General features: G+C 34.9%; 1 protein-coding gene across 10 annotated transcripts in view; it reads left to right on the top strand.

Annotated features, from left to right (window-relative positions):
• Positions 1 to 23,849, top strand: part of Cep170 (centrosomal protein 170) — an 85,743-nt gene that overhangs the window by 17,905 nt on the left and 43,989 nt on the right. For all 10 annotated transcript variants that reach the window (XM_041635272.1, XM_041635271.1, XM_041635269.1 and 7 more), the window contains exons 2-8: positions 2,659 to 2,803; positions 3,663 to 3,752; positions 7,261 to 7,339; positions 12,550 to 12,608; positions 12,696 to 12,855; positions 14,575 to 14,709; positions 18,782 to 19,258. In XM_041635272.1, coding sequence (XP_041491206.1) covers positions 2,699 to 2,803; positions 3,663 to 3,752; positions 7,261 to 7,339; positions 12,550 to 12,608; positions 12,696 to 12,855; positions 14,575 to 14,709; positions 18,782 to 19,258 — 1,105 coding nt within the window. In that variant the 5' untranslated portion in view covers positions 2,659 to 2,698. The remainder of the gene's footprint in view (positions 1 to 2,658; positions 2,804 to 3,662; positions 3,753 to 7,260; positions 7,340 to 12,549; positions 12,609 to 12,695; positions 12,856 to 14,574; positions 14,710 to 18,781; positions 19,259 to 23,849) is intronic.

Raw genomic sequence — 23,849 nt, 5'->3', positions numbered from 1 at the left:
ATTTGACAGAAAGTATGCATTGAATAACTGGATAACTAGGAAACTTAATTAAAACATTTAATTCGACCAAACTAATTAAATAAGCTGAGAAAGTATTAAGATTTGATTGTTTTAACTTTTTAGTAAGAGTTGTGTGCATCGTGTATGTGTACATGACTGGGGTGGTTAGTTTTCTGTCAACTTTATACAAACTAAGGTTACCTAGGGGAGAGAACCTCAGCTGAGAAAATGTCTTCATCAAACTGGCCAGTAGGCAGCCTGTGGAGCATTTTCATGACGGGTAACTGATGGGAGAGGGCCTATCCCACTGTGGACAGTGCTGCCCCTGGGAAAGTGATCCTGGATTGTGTAAGAAAGCAAGCTGAACAAGCCAGTCTGACATTTCCTCCTTGGCCTCTGCTTCAGTTCCTGACTCCACTTTCTTTCTCTGACATTCTGTCTTGGCTTCCTCTGATGATGCCTGTAAACCAAATAAACACTTTCTGTCCAAATTGCTTGTCATTATGATATTTATCACATAACATAAAAGGAACTAAGATAGTGACTTTAACATACAATAAGCATTTTCCCCAGTACATTGGACGGTGTTTGCTTTAATGTATGCTTCTATTTTATTGTAGAATACTCTCTTCCATTATAGTTTATTTCCTATACAAATGTAGCATAGTGTACATCTTAGAAAAGAATGAAAATATTCTTTGGATTCCTAAGATAAAACTTGAGTAGTTAATTAATACCAAGACTCTTGAGTTTAGGAGAGGAAGCTAAGGAGCTTGGCACGTAGTACCTTACCTAAGGCCTTGCAGAAGAGAAGCAGTAGAACTTCTGGGATCAGACTCACCCATCGATCTGTATGACTCCAGTGTTTGGGTTTCTTACTAACAATGCCACATCCCATAAGACAATTGTTAGAATGTCAGTCTACTGGTCCTTCAGGGTTCCTGAAGGAAATCATTTCAATGGTCCATGGGACCAGATGTTTAATGATATCAAAGAACTTTCTGCCTCTCTTGTTGCATTTGTTAGTACACATGACACAGAAACAACTGTGGTAAACTTCAGCTCAGATTAGGGCCCAGGACCAGACTATACCAGTGGTAGCTATAGACATCACTCTTGTACGACTGCAGTTAGAAAGTCTTAAAAAGCCACCCGCTTCGCTTACGATTATCTCAGAAAAATCGTAATGGTTGGTTACTCTCTTCAATCTTGGATTCATATTTTTGTAGTGTGTTCTCAGAACTAGACGAAAGTACTTATAGGGTAGTTACACTCAGTGCCAGACTATTGTGGTTGTCTCCTAGAAAGTAAGTTGTGTCCCTATGTGAGTTGTAAGCTGAACTAGGCCCATGCTTTGCTTTCATAAAATATCATTTTATGTCAGTGATTGGCAGATTACTAAAGTAGAGCTAAGCATTTGTCAAAATGAACCTTAAAAAGTGACAGGATTTTCTTTTCAGTAATAAAATTTTAGGTATCAAGGACATCATTTGAGATAATGAATTCTTCTTGTGAGCTTAGTAGCAAACTAATATTAAAAATCTTTCTGTTGAGATGAGTGGTAATGTTTAATGAATGTGTTTTAAAGTAGTGGAAATGAAAGGATCAAGTATTGTGAAGATCTACACAATTCTGAAAGCCATATATTTTCAAAAGACCAATGTATGATGTTACAAAAGTCCACCGAGGGAAGATGAACATGTGCATAGTCTATGCAGGGTTTCCATAGTGCACAGAATCAAAAAAAAATTGGCTTTGTATAGTTATTTTTAGTGTCTTTAAAACACCCTAAAGATATTTCAAAGATTTAAGATAAAATCCTTCTTTATCACTCTAAAACAGCTTTCCTTTACACACTTTATGGTGGGACAGTAAGTGCAAGAAGCAGGGATTTTCTGTTCATCCAGTTGTTTAAAAGATAGCTCATATTGTAAGTAGTGCTATTTTTCTCCTTGGAAAGCGGGCTAGAAAATGAAGTTTTCTACAAATATTAGTGATTTTAAGTGAGATTTCTTTGTTATTATTCTTTTAAATGAAACAAATACTAGTTTTTCAAGTATATCATAACCATGTAAAGCAGTACTCTTAGGGTCCTTTTTTGTAAGTACTAGAGAGTCCTAAGTACCAAAAGTTAAAGAATTGCTACTCTAGGAAAAATGCATTGAAAAGATAGAGTGCTCCTGTGAACCATGAGCACTGAGGAGGCAGCAGCCTCCTCAAGACTGCCTGATCTGCCGAGGAACTTCTTCTACACTTGATAGACAAGCAGTGTCTTTGGATTCCAGAGTTATTCTGGTTATATATCAGATTTACTTTCTCAGTTTCATTCTTTCTCGAACTTTTCCCCTAGACATGCATTTGTACTGCATAGTTGTTTTTTATATTGCTATACTACTAGCTGTATTTGCTTGGAAATTGCAGATTGAGTCTAGAAGCCTTTTAGTAATATAATAAAAAAATTATTAATTGACCATCTACTTATTAACCTTAATTCTTTCATTTTTAACTGGACTTTTAGAGTTTCTGGATTACAACACTGATGAGAATATGGTTTATATTGGTTGTAAATGTTGATAAAGGTAATTCTATTTTAGGCTTACTCACAGTGCTGGTAACTAGATACTGAAGAGTTTCTAATGTGCTTTTCTTCATCTGCAGGATGATGTAGCTTTGCTAAGGATTCAGAAGCTAAGCAGAAATGAGCTTGACATCCTGGTTTTTGGTGAGCAGTGGAGGCACTCGCCACAGGCTGCCTCGAGAAATGATTTTTGTTGGAAGAGATGACTGTGAGCTCATGCTACAGGTAATGTGGCCGCCTTTTCTGTATGCAAGCACTAGCTTAGCTAGGCCCCGAGAGCTGTCCTCCCCTTTACAGAGCCATAGGATTCAGTCAGCTATCAGATACACTTTTTAAAATTAAGACTTAAATCTTCTGGCTCACCTAACTCTTGTATCAGTTTTATTAATTTTATTTATAATAAATTATTTATTAAATAATTTGTACTATTTGTAAATAAGTTCTGTATTTTGAGGATTATATTTTGAAAAAAGAAAGCTTAAAACAGAAATGTCTGCGCACATGCATACATATATATGTACACTTACCTATATTTATAGAAAAACTCATTTCCAAAAACTGCAGTTTTAGAAATCACACTTTAAGTGATAATCAATTTGGTCAGAAAATACTACATTTTGTCCCTTTTTATCATCTTAGTCTTTGGGTTTTTTATGCAGTTTATATTATAATAGTATGTTATAATAGTATTAAAGGAAGAAATCTTGCAAGGTAGCAATTTTCTGACAATAAAATAGGTAAAATAGAAAATAATTCATTGAATTTCTGTGTAATAATTTCACAATTTTTAAAATATGTACTTTGATACATCCAACAAAATCAATTAATTTACATTCAGAATTAAAATTTGAATTTATTGGAAAGAGTATTTTGGAAATTTAGCTACTTTCATCTTTAGGAAATGATGCCAAATTTATGTTTTATATTTATCATAACACAGTTTAGATTTCATTTAATCTACTTTTTTATATATTCCTGTATTTATCAGCTGTCCTAATAATATTGTCTATATAGGTAAAAATCTTTTTTTGTTACTTATTTTAGTATTTTCTTGTAGTTATTAGCTTAAAGTTTTTACTTTTAGTCCCGTAGTGTGGATAAGCAGCATGCAGTAATCAATTATGATGCGTCTGCGGATGAACATTTGGTGAAAGACTTAGGCAGCCTAAATGGGGTAAGATAACCATGTGGTTTTTACTTTGGTCGAATACTTATTTAATGTTAATAAAGTTATATTCCTTATTTGTATAGTCCCCTTTTCTTCAGTTTATCTTTCCCTTTCAAATAATTAAAAGGTGCATAGTGCATTGAAACTATACTTAGGAGCAAAAGAATAAAGAGGAACTAAGAAAAGCATTTAATGATGTGATGTGTGACAAAGATTCCTGTAAGGAGATGAGATGGAGTTTGAGCTCACTGTGTGACTGCAGTTCATGTGCAGGGAAACAGAAGGCCCTGGTGGTCAGAATGTGTAAAACTCTGGGCACAAGAGATACATTCTCACTTTAGAAAATAAGAATGGAAAGGTAGATTTGGTGCTAGATACTGGAAGACCTTCTCTATTAGGGCTGGAGTAAATATAAGGGATTTAAACATGTGCTTTAACACACACAATACATTATTGGAACACTAGGATTTGCTCTTGTTGCTCTTTGTCTTTTTAAATATATTTGTGTAACTGGTAGGGTTTTTTGTTATTTCTATATGATCTTCCTACATTTTACAGAATATTTAATAGAGGATTGAAAGAAGGTTGATGTATTAAATTATTTCAACATTTTAATTTTCCTGTGACTCTTCTAACAAGAAAATATATTATCTTTGATATCATATCCTGTTGAAATTTGATAAACTATTTGTTTTTTGAGTGATTCAAATTGCTGCCGTGAAAAATACACATTGAACACATGGAAAGCAAACGCATAAGTTTTTTTTTTTACTTTTTAATTTGCCTACTAATAAAAGACTTTAATATTGATTATTTGAACTTTTTTGGTTAGCTATTCTGTTGATTCTAGTACATGTAATTAAGTCTACATTCTTCAACTTTGAACTGAAATTCCTCCCATGTGGCATGAACCATTATAGACTGTCCCCTTCTCCCTTGACATTCCTCCAGAACCAGAACTGTAGTCTTCCTGCTCTTCTGTTCTCCTAGGAGGAGTCCGAACGGATTAGATTTTCTTTGGCAGAGTTCTTTCCATTCTCCTTGCCATTCTGTACTTTTTAAAAGAGCAAAGCTCAAATTCTACTTTTTTTTTTTTTCAGAGACAGGGTTTCTCTGTAGCTTTGGAACCTGTCCTGGAACTGGCTCTGTAGACCAGGCTGACCTTGAACTCACAGAGATCTGCCTGCCTCTGCCTCCCAAGTGCTGGGATTAAATGGGATTAAAGGTGCCTGCCATCACCGACTGGCAAGAGTAAAACTCAAATTCTACTTCTTAAAGGGACAAAGAGAAGGCCCTTACATTTAGGAACATAAACTAGTTAATGTTAACATGATGAAAGAATTAAAATTAAAAAACAAAAACAGACAAACTAGGCACACGTACTGTAAAGGATATATATATTAATAGTGTGGATTACAATTCCTGTTGACTTCTTCCACCAGAGCACTTGCCTCTGTACCTTGCCATGCCTCGCACATCCCAGTCCTGTCTTCTGTTGCTTTGCCGCTACACAGCAGCCTAGGTTCCAGCCTACACCGTTGTCTCCCTTTTTTCAGACTGGAGTTCGGTGAGGACATGAGTGCAATACCCAGCACATTCATAAAAAGTTGAATGTGATTACCTGCATGTTTGTAATTCTAGCACTGGGGAGCAGAGACAGGTGATTTGCAGCACTTGCTGGCCCGCACACCTAGCCTAAACTAGCAGTCCTGGGTCCCAGTAAGACTTTGCCTCAAAAATAAGTTAGATGGATTGTGAAGACCACTACCTGAAGTTGACCACTGTCCTCCACAGACAGGAGCACTGATGAGTGCATACATGTATGTGCACACAATGTAAATAAAACATTAAAATAAAATTTAAAAATATAAAATTATTTTATTTAGGTTTTTGTCGGGAAATACTGCATGGTCCTTCTTAATAAATGGCTAACAGTATGAAAATGTTTTCTTTTTGTTCTTATAAGTACCCTTTTCTCTTATTGATTCTGGATGAAAGAAAAGTGAGCTAGAATTATCTTCATTCCCTGAAGATACACAGTTTTAATTGTTTTGTCTATGCTATGATTATATCATCATTGTAATAATCTACAGTGTTCTTGTCTATTCATTGTATAATTGAATTTTATTTTTTTTCCTGTTTATCTCCCTTTGCTTCAGTAGACATTTAAACTGAGTATTTTCAGCTGTCCTCTTTAATAGTGTTTAAAAAAATGGGAACTAAAGGAAAAGAAGAAAAAGCCTACAAAGATAGCATCTCCAAGCTGGGTGATGGTGACGCATGCTTTTAATCCCAGCACTTGGGAGGCAGAGGCAGCCCGATCTCCATGAGTTTGGGGCCAGCGTGGTCTACAAGAGCTAGTTCCAGGCTAGGCTACAAAGTTACAGAGAAACCCGGTCTCAAATAACAAAAATAAAAAAATAGCATCTCCAGATGTCCTCTTAGAAAGCTAATGCAATATGTCAGGCATTGCAGTAAGAAACTGAAGGATGACAGAATGTTGATTTATTTCTCTATTGCCTTGCCGTATTCTTCTGTCTGGGCTTTTCACTGTAGCCATTAGCAACCATTGAATATTTGAGATGTAACTAGGTTAAATTCCAAAGACTTATACATATATGTAAAATATCTTACCAATTTTACTTCTTGAACTAGTATGTTTTTAATGCACTAGATTACACCTCAAATGCATTATCAAAACTGATTTTAGTTCCTGTTATAAGCCTGCAAGAAAATACAAGTAGTGTATACTGTTTGGGAATTCTGATATATTTCTCTTGTATGGTGCTTTTCTAGATAATTCTGCTATCTGTCTTGTTACTTTCATAATATTCAGCATTGTTAGAAATAATTGAGTAAAAATAAAATACCCTGGTGAAGAGAAAGTAGAATTTCAACATATAGTAAAAATCCATTTACTAAGATACCATTGTGTATCTTAGATTCATAGATCCAAAGGATCCATATGGCAGCTGTAAAGCAACCCCAAGATGGCTCAGCAGTTAAAGATACTTACAGCTAAGCCTGATGAACTGAACTGAATTCTTGAAACCCACATGGTGGAAAAAGAACTAATTCCAGCAAGATGTCCTGACCTCCACATGCACAGTATTGCACACATGCTTACACATACATATACCACAAATAAAAAAATGTAATGTTTTAAAAGGAATGATTCTGAGAATGATGTGATAAAATGTTAATCCCTACAAATAAAATTACTAAAAATCCTGAAGCTGTTTAGAGTTAAGTACTTTACTTTGTACAGGTTTCCAGCTTCAGGTTAAGCACTTTCCTAACTTCCTTTTTAGAAAAATTCCAAGTGCCAAAATTCAGCCTGGCCTCACTGTGCTTTGTGTTACCAGTAATATTGACAACAGGTTTAGTATGAAATAATACATGCTGCTTCACACGTGTTAGGATACACTTAACGGTAAATACTTTTGATGAATTTGACTGGAATGTGAGAATTAATATTCATATGCAATTGAACCTTTTTCTTTCTTCCTTGTAGACTTTTGTGAATGATGTAAGGATACCAGAGCAGACTTACATCACTTTGAAACTTGAAGATAAGCTGAGATTTGGATATGATATCCTTATATAAGTTTTTGCATTCATTAAATGAATTAAAAATATTTACTATGCTACAAATTAACATCTTGTGATATAAGGATTCACAATATTGAAGTTTATGCTTATTAGAAGCTTTCTGCTTGCTTTTCCATTACTGGTTCCTGGGAATGGTCCTGGAAAGCTTGGTAAGACGCAGCTGCTTCCCATCTCTCTGCCGTGCTGCTATGCATATAATTTAGGTGCTAAAGACTGGAGCTGGGGGGAGGACAGTGAAAGTCTTAAGTACTGTCTACCTAGGTTCTTGCCAGGGGGATTATGAGGGCCCAAGCCAGTCTCTTAGGAGGATATAAAACATTAACCTGCCTTCCCTTCCGTGCTATCCTGCTGGTTTAATTCAAACTTTAACATATCCTATGTAGTCTGACACAAGTTTTACTAGAACATTATCATTTAATGTATGTTTGAATTTTTGTTTAATAATCAAAGTCTAATAACTGAACAGTTGTAAGATTTTACTGTACTGTAAAGAATAGTAGAAGGAACCTAGTAAAATGACTAAGCGATAAAAACACTTCTATTTGTATATAATTGAAATAAAAATATTTCTCATTATGATGGAACTTTATCTTGAGATTTATTTAGTTCTTAAACATGTACCAAGACTCAAATAATAGTTTAAAAATTAAACATTAGCAATCTGGTAGACTTAGATCACTCTATCAGAGAAATTGTAGCCTCAGATAGCTCTAGCTGATACTCAAATGTATTAACACAAGTAACAAAAGATAGAAAATTTAAAGTTTAAAATTTAAAGCTAGAATAGTTTTATAGCACATTACATTTATATTTGAAAAAGTAAAAATATAAATTAAATACTTATTTGTTATATATTCTAAATCTTTTAAACAATATATCTGGTGAAGCTTGTGAGAGGGCTCAACAGGTAAGGTTACTTGCTGCCAAGACTGGCAACCTGAGCTCAATCCCCATGACCCACAGAGTGGAAGGAGAGAAAAGACTTCTGCAGTATATTGGGTGACCACTACATATGTGTCTTGGTGCACATGCATTCACACATATGCCACATAAATAAATGTAAATGTTTTAAATGGCATAAAGTTATGAAGTAACAATGAAAAGAATTTTATGGTCGAGGAGGTAACCACAAAATGATTAAAGGGTTGCAGCATCAAGAAGGTTGAGAACCAGATATAAAGGAACATAGGGCTGTTAAATTGGCAGAAATTTTATTTCATGGTACAGAATTTTCGAAATCATTTTACGTGATAGCTGTGTTTGTTTCTGTATTAATTATACTAGACTAGGGAACTTGTCATGCTTTATTCGTATATAAAATTGATAGCCAGTCTATACAGAAAATGCCCTAGCGTGGAAAGCTCTGATTAACACCGTCACCTTATAGGAGAGACAACATTAACATGGCTTAAGATTTGAACTAGAGAACATAATGCATATGCCATAAGTCTGTTTTCTAACTAGAGAGTTTTTCTTGTGAAAAGGATGAATCTCAGTGAAATATTCAAATTTTCAAAATTACCTTAAACTCAAAACAACAATCAATAAACCTCAGAAACTTGTGATCATTCAAATGACCACAAATGGGCAGGAAAGAGGCCTAATAAGTTCCTTCCTTCATATCTGATAGGTACTTCCTATTTTGCAGGTACAGTTTTGGTGATCTGAGGCTATACTAAATGATTTTTTAAACAGTGTTGTTTTAGTCTGAAGAAATCATGCAATGTATTTTGAACATACTTTCCCTCCCCCAACTCCTTTTGTAACCACCATTCCCTCCCTTGCCTCCCAACTTTGAGTATTCTTTTTTTAGTTCCTCGCCCACACCTTTTCAGTTTGTGTGGCCTAGCTAGCCAACCTCAGGGTGGGCCTACCGGGGTTGCATCATTGAAGAAAACTGACTCTAGTCCAGTGATTATCCTCAGACTCATAAGCCTTGTGCCTTAGTTCCCTAAGTGCTAAGATTATAGGCATATGCCACCATACCTCATTGCATTTTACTTTTTTTCTTAAGATTTTTAATTTCCATACAAAGTACTGGGTTTCAAATACAATTTGCTTTTGTTATCCTCTTTACAATCTTACATGCCCTTTGACCCCCTTCTGCTCTCATGTCATGTATGTTCTATTACTGTCTTTACCACTTCTACTCTTTTGATCTTCTTTCCAGTTTCGCGACCTATACGCTTATCACACACACATCTATACATACATATGCACATTAAGATCCAAAGTCTGTATACAGAATAGAAAATGTAGTATTTGTCTTTCTGTATTTTAATTGCCTTGCTGAATTACAGATCCACCCACTTCCATGCACACTTTATAATTTTATTTATAGCTGAGTAAAATTCCACTATATGTATGTACTACATTTTCATTAAACATTGAACTGTTGATAGACATCTGTGCTAGCTCTGTTTCCTTGCTATTGTGAATAAAGAATAACAAACACAGATGTTCAGGTACCTCTTTGGTGGGATGTGGAACACTTTGGTATATTCCCAGTTGTGGTGGATAGCTGGATCATATGATAACTCTCTTTTTGGTTTTTTTTTTTTTTCGAGACACCTTGATACAGATGCCTATTATTTTTATATCAGCTTATACTACCATTAATAATGAATAAATGTTTCTCCTACCCCCATATCTTCAACCAGCATTTGTTGTCTTTTATTTTTCTGATAATAGCGAGCCATTTCGATGTGGTAAGATAGAACTCAAAGTACTTTTGATTTTCATTTTTCTGATGGAAGTTCAACATCCTATGTGCATATATATGTATATATATATATTTGTCTTCAGAACTGTCTTTAATTAGTTTAATGATTTGCAGTTTTACTTTTAGTGGCCTATTTTTGAAGTTCATAATACATTCTAGATATTGACTCCATTATACGTATAGCTAACACATTTTCTCCCATTCTGTGGCTATTTGTTCACTCTGCTGGTAGTTTGCTTCGCTGTGCAGAAGTTTCACAATTCCATGCAATCCCACAAAGGTTATTTGCTGTGCTATCAGATCCTGTTCAGAAAGTTTTTGGCCATGACTGTGTCTTGCAATGTTTTTCTCTAGCAGTATCAGCATTTCAGGTTCTAAATTAAAGCCTTTCATCCACTTTAAGTTTATTTTTGTGCCAGATTTGGATCAAATTTCATACTTCTGAAAGTAGATACCCCGTTTTGCCTGCGGCACTGATTTTTAATAGACTGTCTTTGTTGCAGCATGTGTTTGCGACAACCTTGTTATATTAGCTATTCGTCGCTGTGGGGGTTTGCTTCTGGATCCTCCGTTATGTTCTGTTGGTCAGTGTGTCTGTCTCTTCTTGTGCCAGAACCGTGCTGTCTTTGTCACTTGCTCTGCAGTGTACTTTGGAGATCAGGTATTGTGATATTTCCAGCAATGTACTTGTTACTTAGAATTGCTTTGGCTATTTTTGGCCATTTATGTTTTTATATTTCTAGATTATCTTTTATAGTTGCATAAAGAAAGACATTGGTATTTTGATTAAGATTGCATTGAATCTGCAAATTACTTTTGTAACATCCATATTCAAGACTTACATAATTCTGCCAGTTAGGACCATTTCTATGATCAGCTATTTTTCCAGTATCTCAAGTTTTCATTGAAAAGGTCTACTTCCTTATGTGTATCCCTAGGTACTTTATTTTGGCAGGTGGATGGAATGTTTTTTTTCATAATTTTTTTCTCAGCAAATTTGTTGTTGTTTTTATGTTGATTTTATGCCCTACAATATTTCTGAAAGTGTTTAAGATCTGATGGAATCTGTAGAGCCTCTTAGATATAGAATCATCACATGTGCAAATACGGATAATCTGACTCTTCCTTTTGTATTTTATATCTTTCTCTTAATTCCTGAGGCAAAAAAGTGCTAGACCAGTGATTTCTCATCCTTCCTAATACTGTGATCCTTGTGGTGACCCCAACCATAAAATTATTTTGTTGCTATTTTATACCGTAATTTTGTTAGTTATGAGTTATAAACATCTGCTATTCAGGATATCTAATAGGCAACCCCTGTGGGAGTTGTGACCCACAGGTTGAGAACTGCTTGCTAAACGATTTTTCACTAAATGTTTAGTTACATGTATGTTTTTATGTGTATCAGCAAATTTGTACATGACAAGAAAGGAAATAATTTTAATATTTCAAAGCATTAGGAAGCCACTTTAGTGACAAGAAAGCTCCAGAGAGAATTCTCTAAGTAGATTCTTTGGAGGTAGGGGTTCTGTTCATTGAATTATTTATTGAATAAGAACACAAGTCAGTGGATTGAACAGAGCATTCTTCAAGGTTGTTTACAGCTCTAAGAAGCTTTGTTAATAAGTTTACTGCTCCCATTACATTTGGACATTCTCTCTCTTCTCCCTCCCTCCATCCTTCCTTCCCTCTCTCTCTGTCTCTCTCTTTCACACACATACACACCACAGTGATTACAGTTTTCTACCCTTAAAGTGATTGATGAATGCTTTGAATTAGTATATGATTATAAAATTTTAAGGTTAACTAATGGTAGGAAATATGACCTCTAGTGAATTGATCCTTAATAAGAAGCCTCGTTGTTTTGGTATAATAATGAAAGTATTCATTATATTTAGCACTTGTTCTTATGTGTATAGAATCATTGTTTTATAATGTAATATGACCTTACTGCAGTACATGGAGGGAAAGGGGGTATTATGGTTGCATATAAACCCTGATTACAGCATTCATTTTCTTTGTACTTACAAAATGAACCTCATTTTTATTAAAGTTTATAAAATTTGAGTAATCAACTTCAGAATTTTTAAGGTTGTTAATATTTATAAATGACATTATGTATTTTAAGTATTTTTTCTTATTAAAGGGAGTATTATAGGCACATCTTACTTTCCAGGTATTCTGTGAGCTGCCAGAAGAATCTTAACTTTGAGGACAGCCTGAAGACCTTGTCTACAAAGGAAAAATAATTTTTTTTTAATCTGAGGATGTGGTTCAGTGGTGGAGTAGTAGTCTAGCATATACAAGGTCTTGGATTTAATCCCCAGGACATGTTTAAATAGAAAATAAATAAACACAAAATTCTGTATTTACTCTTGAAGTAGGACAATTTCCAGATTATACTTAATAACCACTTTCAAGTACAGGGACCAAAATTTTGGTGTTATATTCTTCCTTAGCTCTATTTACATACAAATCTCTTCACTGTAGTTCGAGGAGAGATGAGGGTCCCTGAAGAAGCTCTTAAGGTAAGCATTTATCCTATTGTTAGTCTATTGCTCACTACAGTAGACGTCTTTCATGAAAGCTTCCCTTTGGTTTAAAATGTTTTGTAGCATGAGAAGTTTACTATTCAGCTTCAGTTGTCCCAGAAATCTTCAGAATCAGAATTATCAAAATCGGCAAGTGCTAAAGGCACAGACTCAAAAGTGGATGCTACTGCCGAGGTGCAGCATAGAGCTACAGAAAGCCTGAAATCCGAGGAGAAATCTGTGGGTAAGTGCCCTGTAGGATCTGAAGAGTGGTCTGCAATAGCCCTATCTATTCAGGGGGAGAGAGGGAGGGAAGGAAGTGGGAGGGGAAGAAGAGAAGAAGCACAAAAGAAAAACATCAAGTTTGGTGCTCTAAGAAACCAACTCTGGAAGCTCCTTTAAAGCCGCCAACTGGAGTTCCCAATGCAAAGTCCCAGAGTAGACTGTCCCTTAGGGTGAGGCTTGCAATTAACAGCATATAAAATATGGAGAGAAAACATCGTCTAATAGGTTGCTCACATATTCCTGCAGAAACTAACGGGAAACTGAGGCGGCCAGTTACTGTTCTCAATTAAGCTGTCTCTTGGTGGCTCAGCTTCCCAGAGATGCATTTCCAGTTTCTCTTTTCCTCTGCAGACTTAAATATTCCTGGATTAATAATAATAACCTCCATTGTCCTCAAGAACACATGTTTTACTTTTGGACGCTTTTGTTTTCTCTGAACCGTCAGAGTTAGGGGCACTAGCTTATCCCCAGACCTTGGAAGACACTTTGAGACAAACCCACTCAGGGTCTGAAGTGGGGGTTGGTGTCTACCCCAATCTAGAACTAGCTTCTCAGTGATCTCAAACAACACATGGTAGTTTGTCAAATAAAAGGTATATTACAGTAACAGCCCATGATCATTGTCAATATAATATACATTACAATACATTAACTCTTTTGGAAATTCCTAATTTATACTTGATTTTGAAGAAATTACGTTCTTTGTTCCCAAACACATGTGCTTGTATAAAAATAATGTATACTAGTGATTGATCCCAGAGTACATTTTAATATATCCCGTTTTCCCTAGGAAACATTGACAACTATGTGCAGGTACACCCAATATGTTAAATATTTAAAGTGATTTCAGTATTTGAAAGAAATAGTTTATTGTTTCATATTATCTATATTTCTCTGAATTACAATTGAAGTAAAAGGGAAAATTTAATATACCATCCTTATATAATGCTTACAGTTTTATTTTATTTTTTATTTATTTATTTATTTATTTTGGTTTTTCGAGACAGGGTTTCTCTGTGGCTGTGGAGCCTGTCCTGGAACTAGCTCTGTAGACCAGGCTGGTCTCGAACTCACAGAGATCCGCCTGCCTCTGCCCCCCGAGTGCTGGGATTAAAGGCGTGCACCACCATCGCCCGGCTGCTTACAGTTTTAATAACTACAAAGATGCTTTATGTAGATAATCCCTTCACATAACAAATGTATTAAATTGATAAACAGTACTACAGCTACTGAAACTGCAGATTTGTTATCATTGAATGCAAATATAGTTACTATATAATACTTTGTGTTGTTGCTCATGCCAGTATTTGCTTTCATTTCATCTTTTTATATATAAGATTTAATGACATTTCTGATTAAACTGGTTTCATTATTCCTTTGGTAACAAAATTCTTCCACCTAAGACACTTCTGTCTAAATACTCAAAGATCATTTGTTACTGAGGCTCAGATATAGATCAGAGAGCCCCAAACACTTAACAAAAAGCTGTTGGATTGGTTATAGTAAGCTGTATTACTTGTTCACTTAGTCATGTATAGTGCTGTTTAAGACAATTTTCAAATGTTACATTACTGAAAATTGAGTACTTTTAATCAACTAAGTAAATCTAGCATCATGCAAAATGTATTTTCCTGCTTCATCTACTTTAGTAATTTTTTTTTCTCCCCACCTCTTTTAGATGTTTCTGCTATGCCCCGTGGTACTCCTTTATATGGGCAGCCATCATGGTGGGGAGATGATGAGGTGGATGAACAAAGAGTTTTCAAGTCTAATGGCAAGCCTGAAGAAAAAAGTCATGAAGCTGGGGCTTCAGGTAAAAGTACCTCAATGGCTATGATATTAAATTCATATTGGTCAAATATATTCCAAACAAAAGTCAGTCTACTCTGAAAAATGATCTGTACCATAACTTGATTTTTTAAAGATGATGATGGTTTGCTTTTGAAATGTTTATAAACGCTTGCTATATTTTCTAGCTTATGAAATTGTTGAAAACTATAAAAAATTAATGCTATAACTGGACATATTAACTATTTTGAAATATTTACATGAATTGATAAAATAGTAGGACATGTGAGTTACGTTTTTACTTGATTCATGCTTATATACTCACTGTAAAATATAATAATTCTGTTATGTTCAGAAATATAATATGAAATTATAAGTTCCTTAAAGCCTTAGTATGCTTACTTTATTGAGATAGGATAGCAATAAGATTTAGAATTCAGCAGCCAAAGTACAGAAATAGATCCTCATGTCAGTAACTAAGGAATATGTTCTTTTGTTGGTGATGTTGGTAAGTGGTGACCAGTATCTAGAAAAGACAAGATTTCCAAGATAAATGGAGATACCGAGTTACAGATTGTCCCAGAGTTGTTGAAGAGACGTCAGAACTGTAGGATGGAACAGCCAGTTTGTTTAGTAACATCAGATAAGGATCCAAAAGTGGAGGAACTAAATACAGACGTCAAGAGTCAGTTTGGAGGACAGGGTGTGACTCTTGAGACAAGGACAGACCACATCAGAATGCTTTAAGGTATTTTTTATTTTATTTACACAAAGTAAGCAAAACAGTTTTCTTAGCTGGAGAATTAAGAACATTCTGTCTTCTGACATAGTATAATTACACCAGAGTACAAGTCTTTAAAAGCTGTCATAATGAAGTAGGTCTTATAATGCCAAGCTTGCCAATACGTTTCTATCACAGCTTTGTTTAAGCAGTGCTGTTTCTTAGTATTATTTATCCTGCCTTCAGATGTAAGTGAAAGGACTGCTGTCCAATACCAAGTAGGAAATGAAGGTTTTGCATCCCATGCATGATTTCTCTCAGGGTTGTTTGGTGCAATAGACAGTATTGTTAGCTAGTTTTGCCATCTCTGTCTTGCTATCCACAGTACTTACATACTAATGGACTACTTACATTCAAAGCTGCAGCCATCAGCATTCAAAGTTAGAAATTTTTTATCACACTCAGCAATAAAGAACAAATGTTGTATACAGAAGACCTTTCAGGATTTGGAAGGAGACTCCTCTTCCAAAATCTTCAGCACAGCTCTCATTAGTTCCTCACAGATTGAGGTCACCTGCTGTTCTAATCAGTCTCTGGCAAACCACGTGAGGTCATCATTATCTTGCTCACCTTGAAGCATGTGTGGAGTTATTTGTCCCTAGGGCATATGGGCATTGTCCTAGAAGAGTTGTTCTAGAAACCAACCGAAGTTCTTTTAGGAAAAAGTTCCTTTAGGAAAGAAACTGGGCATCTTCAAGAATGTCTATTTTTTTTTTTTTGGCTTCTCCATTTTATCTAATATATTACCTACCTTTGTTGTCTTCGCTTTCATTGCTGAGTCATAATTAAACTTTTGACCTTAAGTTTCAACCTCATTGCAGTAATCTTTGCATAGCAAATATGAACTGATCTTTAGTTCCAAAAACTAGAGTGACCTTGTTTTGCCTGACAAGTAGATTTTGAACTTTTTATTCCAGAGTGTACTTTATATCTGATTATTACTGTTTTAGTGTCCTTTCCCAGTGTACTCCTACATGAATTGTGCTAATTCCTGCCTCCTCTTCTCCTACAATATGTGCAGTGTAAATTACTAAATGATATTATATTGCTAGTGTACAGTACTGTTTCATTTTTGTGTAAATCTTTATGACTGAACTCTAAATTCCTTACTTCAAGTACCATATATTCTAATCTCATTTTGCACCAGAACTATCTGGTATGGAGTAAGGGGAATATAACTAATTAGAAAGGTTAGAAAAACAGATCAATTTAACTATTACAAAATTCAGAAAATAATTGCATGATAGTGAAAATTAAGGAGGCATAATAAATGTAGCCTTTGCTCCCTCACACAACCTTGAAATTCTGATGTACATAACTTATAAAATACAGTGATTCCCTCATGTCACTATGATACCGAGTAGAACCGTAACAAATGATGACAAGCATTCAGTTGCACTTGAGTTGTCCATTTCTTCCAAATGATCCATTTGCATCTCACCTTTATGGCAATATCTAAAGGTAGTAGTCACTGTTATTTCTGCCCACTTTGTAGATAAGAGAATAGAGGAAGAGTGATAGTAACTTCCTTCCTGAAGAGAACACTCTTCATGGGATTTCAAGAATAGACACACTCCAGATTCGCATACAGCAAGTGCAGAGCAGACTTTATTCACCGTTGATTTTGTTAACAGTACACAAAAGACAGAGAGCTAAGAACAACTTAAGTTTTTCCTTTATTATTGAGAATCATCATTGTATAAGTTATTGAACAATAAAACCTACAGTAATGTCCTCCAAAGCCTGAGCCTCCTAGGCTCTTGATACTGTGTTACTGGGATACTGTTTTCAAGGTCATTTATCTGCTCTTGATTTTCCTCTTCCTCACTATAATAATTTCTCTAAAATACTATCACTTTTCTTTGACAAAATTTACTTTGAAGTAAATTTTGAAAAGAATAACTTTTACTTTGAAATTTTCTTAATGTTCTCTGCCTTTTTTATACATTTTTTGACAGTGTGACTGTGGCTATTATGATCGTTATTATTTTAGTAATGGAACCTGATACCACCTATATCATATCTCACATATTTGATGGCAAGAATATTACTTTGTAACATAAAAGATGGTTTTGTTATAATTTCATATTCGATGTACTATAAAGAAATAAATTATTGTACCTAATGTGTTGTAGAAAGATGTAGTATTTGAAAATTTTTCAGAAGCCTAAATAGTTCATGTAATTAAAAAAATGATCAGAAACAGCCTAGTATGCCTGTTTTGCTTTTTCTTCCTAGAAAATTGTGATTGATTTACTCTGAAAACTATTTAAATAAAGTTAATATTTAAGCCTTAGGGAAATTTATTTATATTAATTCTTTTATGATAATAGACTGTCTTGGTAATAGATTTTCTTTTCTCAAAGGGCAGCTTAATCTTCACCTTTTTTCTTGTACATTGTGCTACAAACACCACCTGTTTTCACATCTTTATGCAGTCAGTGGCTTAAGCAGTGGAAGAACTGTCACAGTGTTCCATATGTTCCATATTTGCCTGTTTTCCTTGTCACTCACAGCTTGTTATTCAGCTTTGACCCATGACCTTTGGGCGGTTGTGCACATTCTGCTGTACAAAGGTGTAACCTAACTTCTTCCTGACTTACTGGCTGACTACAGAATTTGTTTTTTTCACTATTTCTTTCATATGACTGCTTGAATTGCCATGCTGCAAGGAAACCACGTGTTTATTGCTAACTACTCTTACCTTATAACATGTGTGTCATCTCCCAAGTTTCCATATTATCAATTTTGTCCTAAAGTGGTGGTTTCTGAATATGATAGAGACTGGTAAGTGGAGTTGTTACTTAAAAAGCATTACTTCTATATATACTTCCTATCTCCATCCTCATTTGACTGCCTCTTTACTATTAGAGCCCTACATTTGTTCTCAAGTATTTCAAATCACTCATTATGGTAACTGAATTAGGTAATTCATGCTTTTTCTATTATACTATGTGTGTGTATATTTTACACACACATGTGTATGTATAGAACATCTCCTTCTATACTTTAATTCTTTCTCATTTTGATGATTTCTTTCTAAGTTTTCTAGTTGAGAAATGAATGAGTCTGTCCATACAGGGTCCATCTTTTACTGTTTTGTCTTTTTTTTTTTTTGCCATTGTTGCTGTTTATCTTGCATCTCCTATTGGTAATTGGATCATCTCTGTGACTTTCTGTCTTATCAATGCTGTTGTTTTTCATCCAGATTGTTATCTGCCTTCCAAGTCTCAGAATAGTGCAGATGGTCATTACCAGGGACCCTTGTGCTACAGGCTCCCAAATATTTTGATTTCTCTCTCATTTTTCTCATTAGGGTGCAGCATAGATGCCAAGCAAGTGGAGGAACCGTCTGCAGCTGCAAATGAAGAATCACTTTTTCCTTTCTGTAGGGAACCAAGTTATTTTGAAATCCCTACAAAAGACTTCCAGCAGCCATCACAAATAGCAGAGAGCACTATTCATGAGATTCCAACAAAAGACACCTCAAGTTCCCATACCACAGCTGCAGGGCATGCTTCATTTACCATTGAATTTGATGACAGTACACCCGGAAAAGTAACTATTAGAGACCATGTGACAAAATTCACTTCTGACCAGCGCCACAAGTCAAAGAAGGCCTCTCCCGGAACTCAAGACTTGCCGGGAATTCAGACAGGAATGATGGCACCAGAAAACAAAGTAGCTGACTGGCTAGCACAGAACAACCCTCCTCAGATGGTGTGGGAGAGAGCAGAAGAGGATTCCAAGAGCATCAAAAGTGATGTTCCCGTGTACTTGAAAAGGTTGAAAGGTAAAGTGACTTTCAGAAATTCTTTGTGTTGTAAGAAAAAGTTGGTCATCAGAGTTACCCGACTGTTATCACTTAATTATACAGTGGAAAATACCTCATTTTTCAAATTTATATGTAATTTTAAAGCTCAAATACCAACAACACTGGTCATGTCTGAATTACTCATTTAAAGTATCCTTTCTTTATTTTCTTCCCAGTGTGGTTACTTTGGTTTTGGCGGATGTGGTTATTTATGTCAATAATTATCTTTGTTTTTTCCTACAGAAATATAAAATTTATTAATCATATAAAATAGAATTTCCTAAAAGATATCCCCATTGTTTTCTTGATTTAAAGAAAGGATATGTACAGATTTTTTTTTGCTGTATCATGCTTCCAATAAAGTATCATATCTAGGTTTTGAAAACCAAATTAAACTGCTTGGTATGGTCTGAAAGTTCTGTTTCTATCAGATAGTCACATTACTGATGGGGCGCTTCAGACTAAACTGTTAGCAGAGGCTGCTCACAATACACATACTTTCAGTTTAGATGTATTTACTAAGCATTAGTTATTCTAATATAAATTTTGTGCTATCAAGAATTATAACTTAAATGTCCATTTATGAACATTATATATTATTATATAATATTAGTTATTGTATATACTGTATGCCACACTTAATCATAATCACTAAAAACTTTATACATGTACGTTGGTTATGACAAATAACCAGCTTTATTCCCACTGGCTTTTGTGAATTGAATTTATTTTGAAATTTGTGTTATTCTGTCTTGTGTTTTAATATGTTACCAATATAGAAATGGTTTTGAACAAATTATGAGTGTATGTGAATCTAACCATTCTGTGACTTTTATTAGGAGCTGATTAATTCTGTTTTTAAAAAATGCTTTTTGAGGTAGGGATCAATAGGTAACCTACTCTATTCCTTAACACTTTATTTGAACTTCAGCATATATGTTAACTAGTGACATCATTGATAATGGCAGAACTGACTGGTTCAATCCATACCACATGCCCTGGAATTCCAGTCAAGTAATGAAGAAAGAGCAATTTATATTTAGTTTCAATTGGTTTCTAAGACATTTCAGGATAGTGAGATCATGTGATTACCTAATCTTTGTTGTCACCTATTATAATATTTAGTTATACTTGTCAGTAGTCACCTGGCATAAAGTTTTTTGAGTTTTGATGTATGATATATTTACTCCTACTAGATGATATTTATATATAATTGAAAAATATGCATACACAGGTTGAAGGAGCATTTGTAAACTGACCATTAATGTAAATTTAATGAATAATATTAATAAGTTAGTATGATATCAGAGATAGTATATACCTTGAAAATAAGTTGTCTTAAAATTTATGTTCTTAATAATTTGATGGTTGAATTGAAAAGATCCTTTAGGAAGGTACCATTTAAAAATCTTTGTTCATGGACTGAAGAGGCTCAGCAATTGGACCCAGGTTCTGTTTCCAGCACCCAGATGATCGCTACATACAATCCTCAATGAGGGGTCCAGTGCCCTCTGCTGATTTCTTCAGGCACTAGCACGCAGAGGTTGAATATACATACATGCAGGCAAACCACTTATAGACGTAAAATCAAATAAATGCTTAGAAAAAATCTTTTACACTCCTTTCATAACAGTGCCATTGTTATTGTTTCCTGTATTAACAATTATTTTAAGCCATTAATTTGGTTTATTCTCTGCTCTTCACCAAGACCTATTTGATCCTAATTAATAATAAGATCATACCAAAAAAAAAAAAGTTCTAGTGCGTAAAAAAAGGCCAGGTTGTGGTGTCACACGCTTTTAATCCCAGCACTTGGGAGACAGAAATAGGTGGATCTCTGTGAGTTCGAGGCCAGCCTGGTCTACAAGAGCTAGTTCCAGGACAAGCTCCAAAGCTACAGAGAAACCCTGTCTCGAAAAACCAATGAATGAATAAATAAATAAATAAAGTTTTGATGCTAAGAGTAGGATCATTAATATCCATCCATATGAACACTATCTCTACACTGATCAGTATATATTTTAAATTTTTGCCAAAAATCTATTCACTGTCCACTTTTAATTTGATTTACAGGTAGGCATCTTCCAGTGTGGTACCATTGCTGGGAACTCTTCTTTCAGAATTAACATTATCCCCTTTTGAAAGCCCTTCAAGAAAATCCCTTCCCAGCAGTAACTCGCTTTGTATCTCAAATAGACACATGTTATTTCTTCATGCTTATTCACAGATGATGTTTGACTTGCTTCAGAAATCAAAGTTGCTATCAATAGACAACAGTTTCGGGATGTGAATAAGTGAAGATAGTAGTTAATAATGATTTCTTAAAACTTGGACTTTTAGAAACTATAAAAATGAGTTAAACAATTGGGGATGGATGGATGGATAGATAGATAGATAGATAGATAGATAGATAGATAGATAGATGCCTTGCTCCTACAAGAGTAAAGTGCACGCGCTTTGGGACAGTGAGGAAAATAATGTTCACAAAGCCCATACACTTTCACCCTTTAGGAGAGTTGCAGCTTGTTTTAGCCATAACTTGTTACGGAGTACAGCCAAGCTAACCTGAGAGACAGTAAATGAACATCTGGTTTAACTTGTTACGGAGTACAGCCAAGCTAACCTGAGAGACAGTAAATGAACATCTGGTTTAGACATAATTAGTGATGGGCATGTTGAGCATTTCGTGATGGTCTTTTTGCCGAGTAGAAACAGAAGATTGCAGCTCTGACCTGATGCCTCGCCTTCTCACTTGTGTAGGACACAGAAGCACTAGAAGGCATAGTGATTTTACAAGAGAGAAAACGATGAATCTCCAACAGATTAGTAACAGGAAAGATACAAAATGATGTTTTCATTAAAAATTCTGATTGTAAGTCTTGCTGTACAGGAAATATTATTTTGGACCTTAGCAAACTGAGTTCTTACTGAGTTTATCAACCCCAATATGCTTTAAGCAGTGCTGTAGAAAAAATTGCATTTGAACTAGTAGTTATATTTATATTTACTCCATATACTACCCATGATGCCTAAATTATCAGTGGCAAAGATTCCATTTACTAAACAGGTTTTTTTCTTTTCAGGTTACATTTTTGATATTTGGATTTTATATTACTATATCACTTTGAGTGAGACCAACCCCCAATATTTTTACCTTATTAGCTCCCTTTGTATCTTTTTCAAGATGTCATTCAATTCTACCATTCCCTTGTCTATCCTTGTTCCTTTTATCTGCTACATTTTGTAGGGAATTCTCTTGTGTTAAATTATCACCTGTTGGTAGCTTCCAGGTTTACTAGGAATAAGCCCATGCACTTTATAAATCCTTTCCCCTAGATATTCAGCACATATTCTTTCATACACATCAGGTCTTGTCTTCCGATTGACTTGTTGGCTAACATGTTATCTGCAGGTGTTCACATTAGAGTAGATAGCCTGGAAATGTTCGGGAATGTTCAGAATCAGATTACTTCTGCAAGATTGGAACCTGCCAATGTATTTTCCATTGTACTAGATTCAAAGGATTTTAGTTAATACTTGATTGATGATTTCATCTGAATCATGCCTAGAGTAACTCTTGCCACTGATCTAGAAAAACTGTTACTAGGAGGCTGGTGGGTCAAAATTCACTGTGTTTCTGGACATGACATCTGCCTATATTTGTACTATTTAAGTTAGTAGACGGAAGGGTGTCGTAGGCTTGATTGTTTTTGGTAGGGCTCTCAGCATCCTTTAACCCTTTGAAGCCACTAGAGTTTAGAAATCTCGGCTAAGAAAGCATTTCTAAAAATTATGTCATTATTAATAGAAGCTACAAAATCGAATCTTTTCATTGAAAGTTATACTGAACTTTTAAAAGTATTGAATATCATAATTTAGATATACTCCATTTTCATGACATTCATATTCTGTTTAATAAGTTGTTTCAGTTGCACCAGTCTTTTAAAAAATTGCCTTTTTGAGATTATAATGACTTCATTTTCCCATTTCCTTTCCTCCCTCTAGAGCCTCCCAGACACCCCTTCTCAGTTCTGTCTCTTTCAAATTATTGCCTTCTTTTTTTCATTAATTCTCGTTGCAAATGTAACTCCTCAATACATAGCATAACCTGCTTAGTCTGTATAATCTTGTTTGTGTGTGTTTTCAGGCAGGGCTGGCCATTTGATATTGGATAACCAATTGGTATGTTCTTCCTTGGGGAAGACTATTCCTTCCACTCAGTATTTCTTACTTGCCTGTAGTTCTTGTGTAGGGTTGAGGCTTTGCTTACTCTTAATCTTAAAAGTCAGTTTTTTGTTGACAAGGGTTTACGATTCAGAGGCAGAATTAATGTGTATTGCTGTTATAAGTACAGACTATGAGTAATGATGAAACACTGCTTATCTTTTAAGTCACTGATAAATTTTTATAAGGATTTAGAGAAAGGAAAGTAATATATCCAGTTGTTACTGAAGGACCTCATTGTTGATTGATTAAATGTATTTGTAACCATTGCATTTGAGGACAGTGTGCAGAGCCTGTTACAGAAAAGAACATGCGACTTTGTATTAGAAAGGGGAAGAGTGTCAAA

Source organism: Microtus oregoni, unplaced genomic scaffold, assembly GCF_018167655.1.
Source record: "Microtus oregoni isolate MIOR12 unplaced genomic scaffold, Mior012 000047F_ref0000412, whole genome shotgun sequence".
Lineage (NCBI taxonomy): Eukaryota > Metazoa > Chordata > Mammalia > Rodentia > Cricetidae > Microtus > Microtus oregoni.
This window is presented reverse-complemented; position numbering and strand designations above follow the sequence as displayed.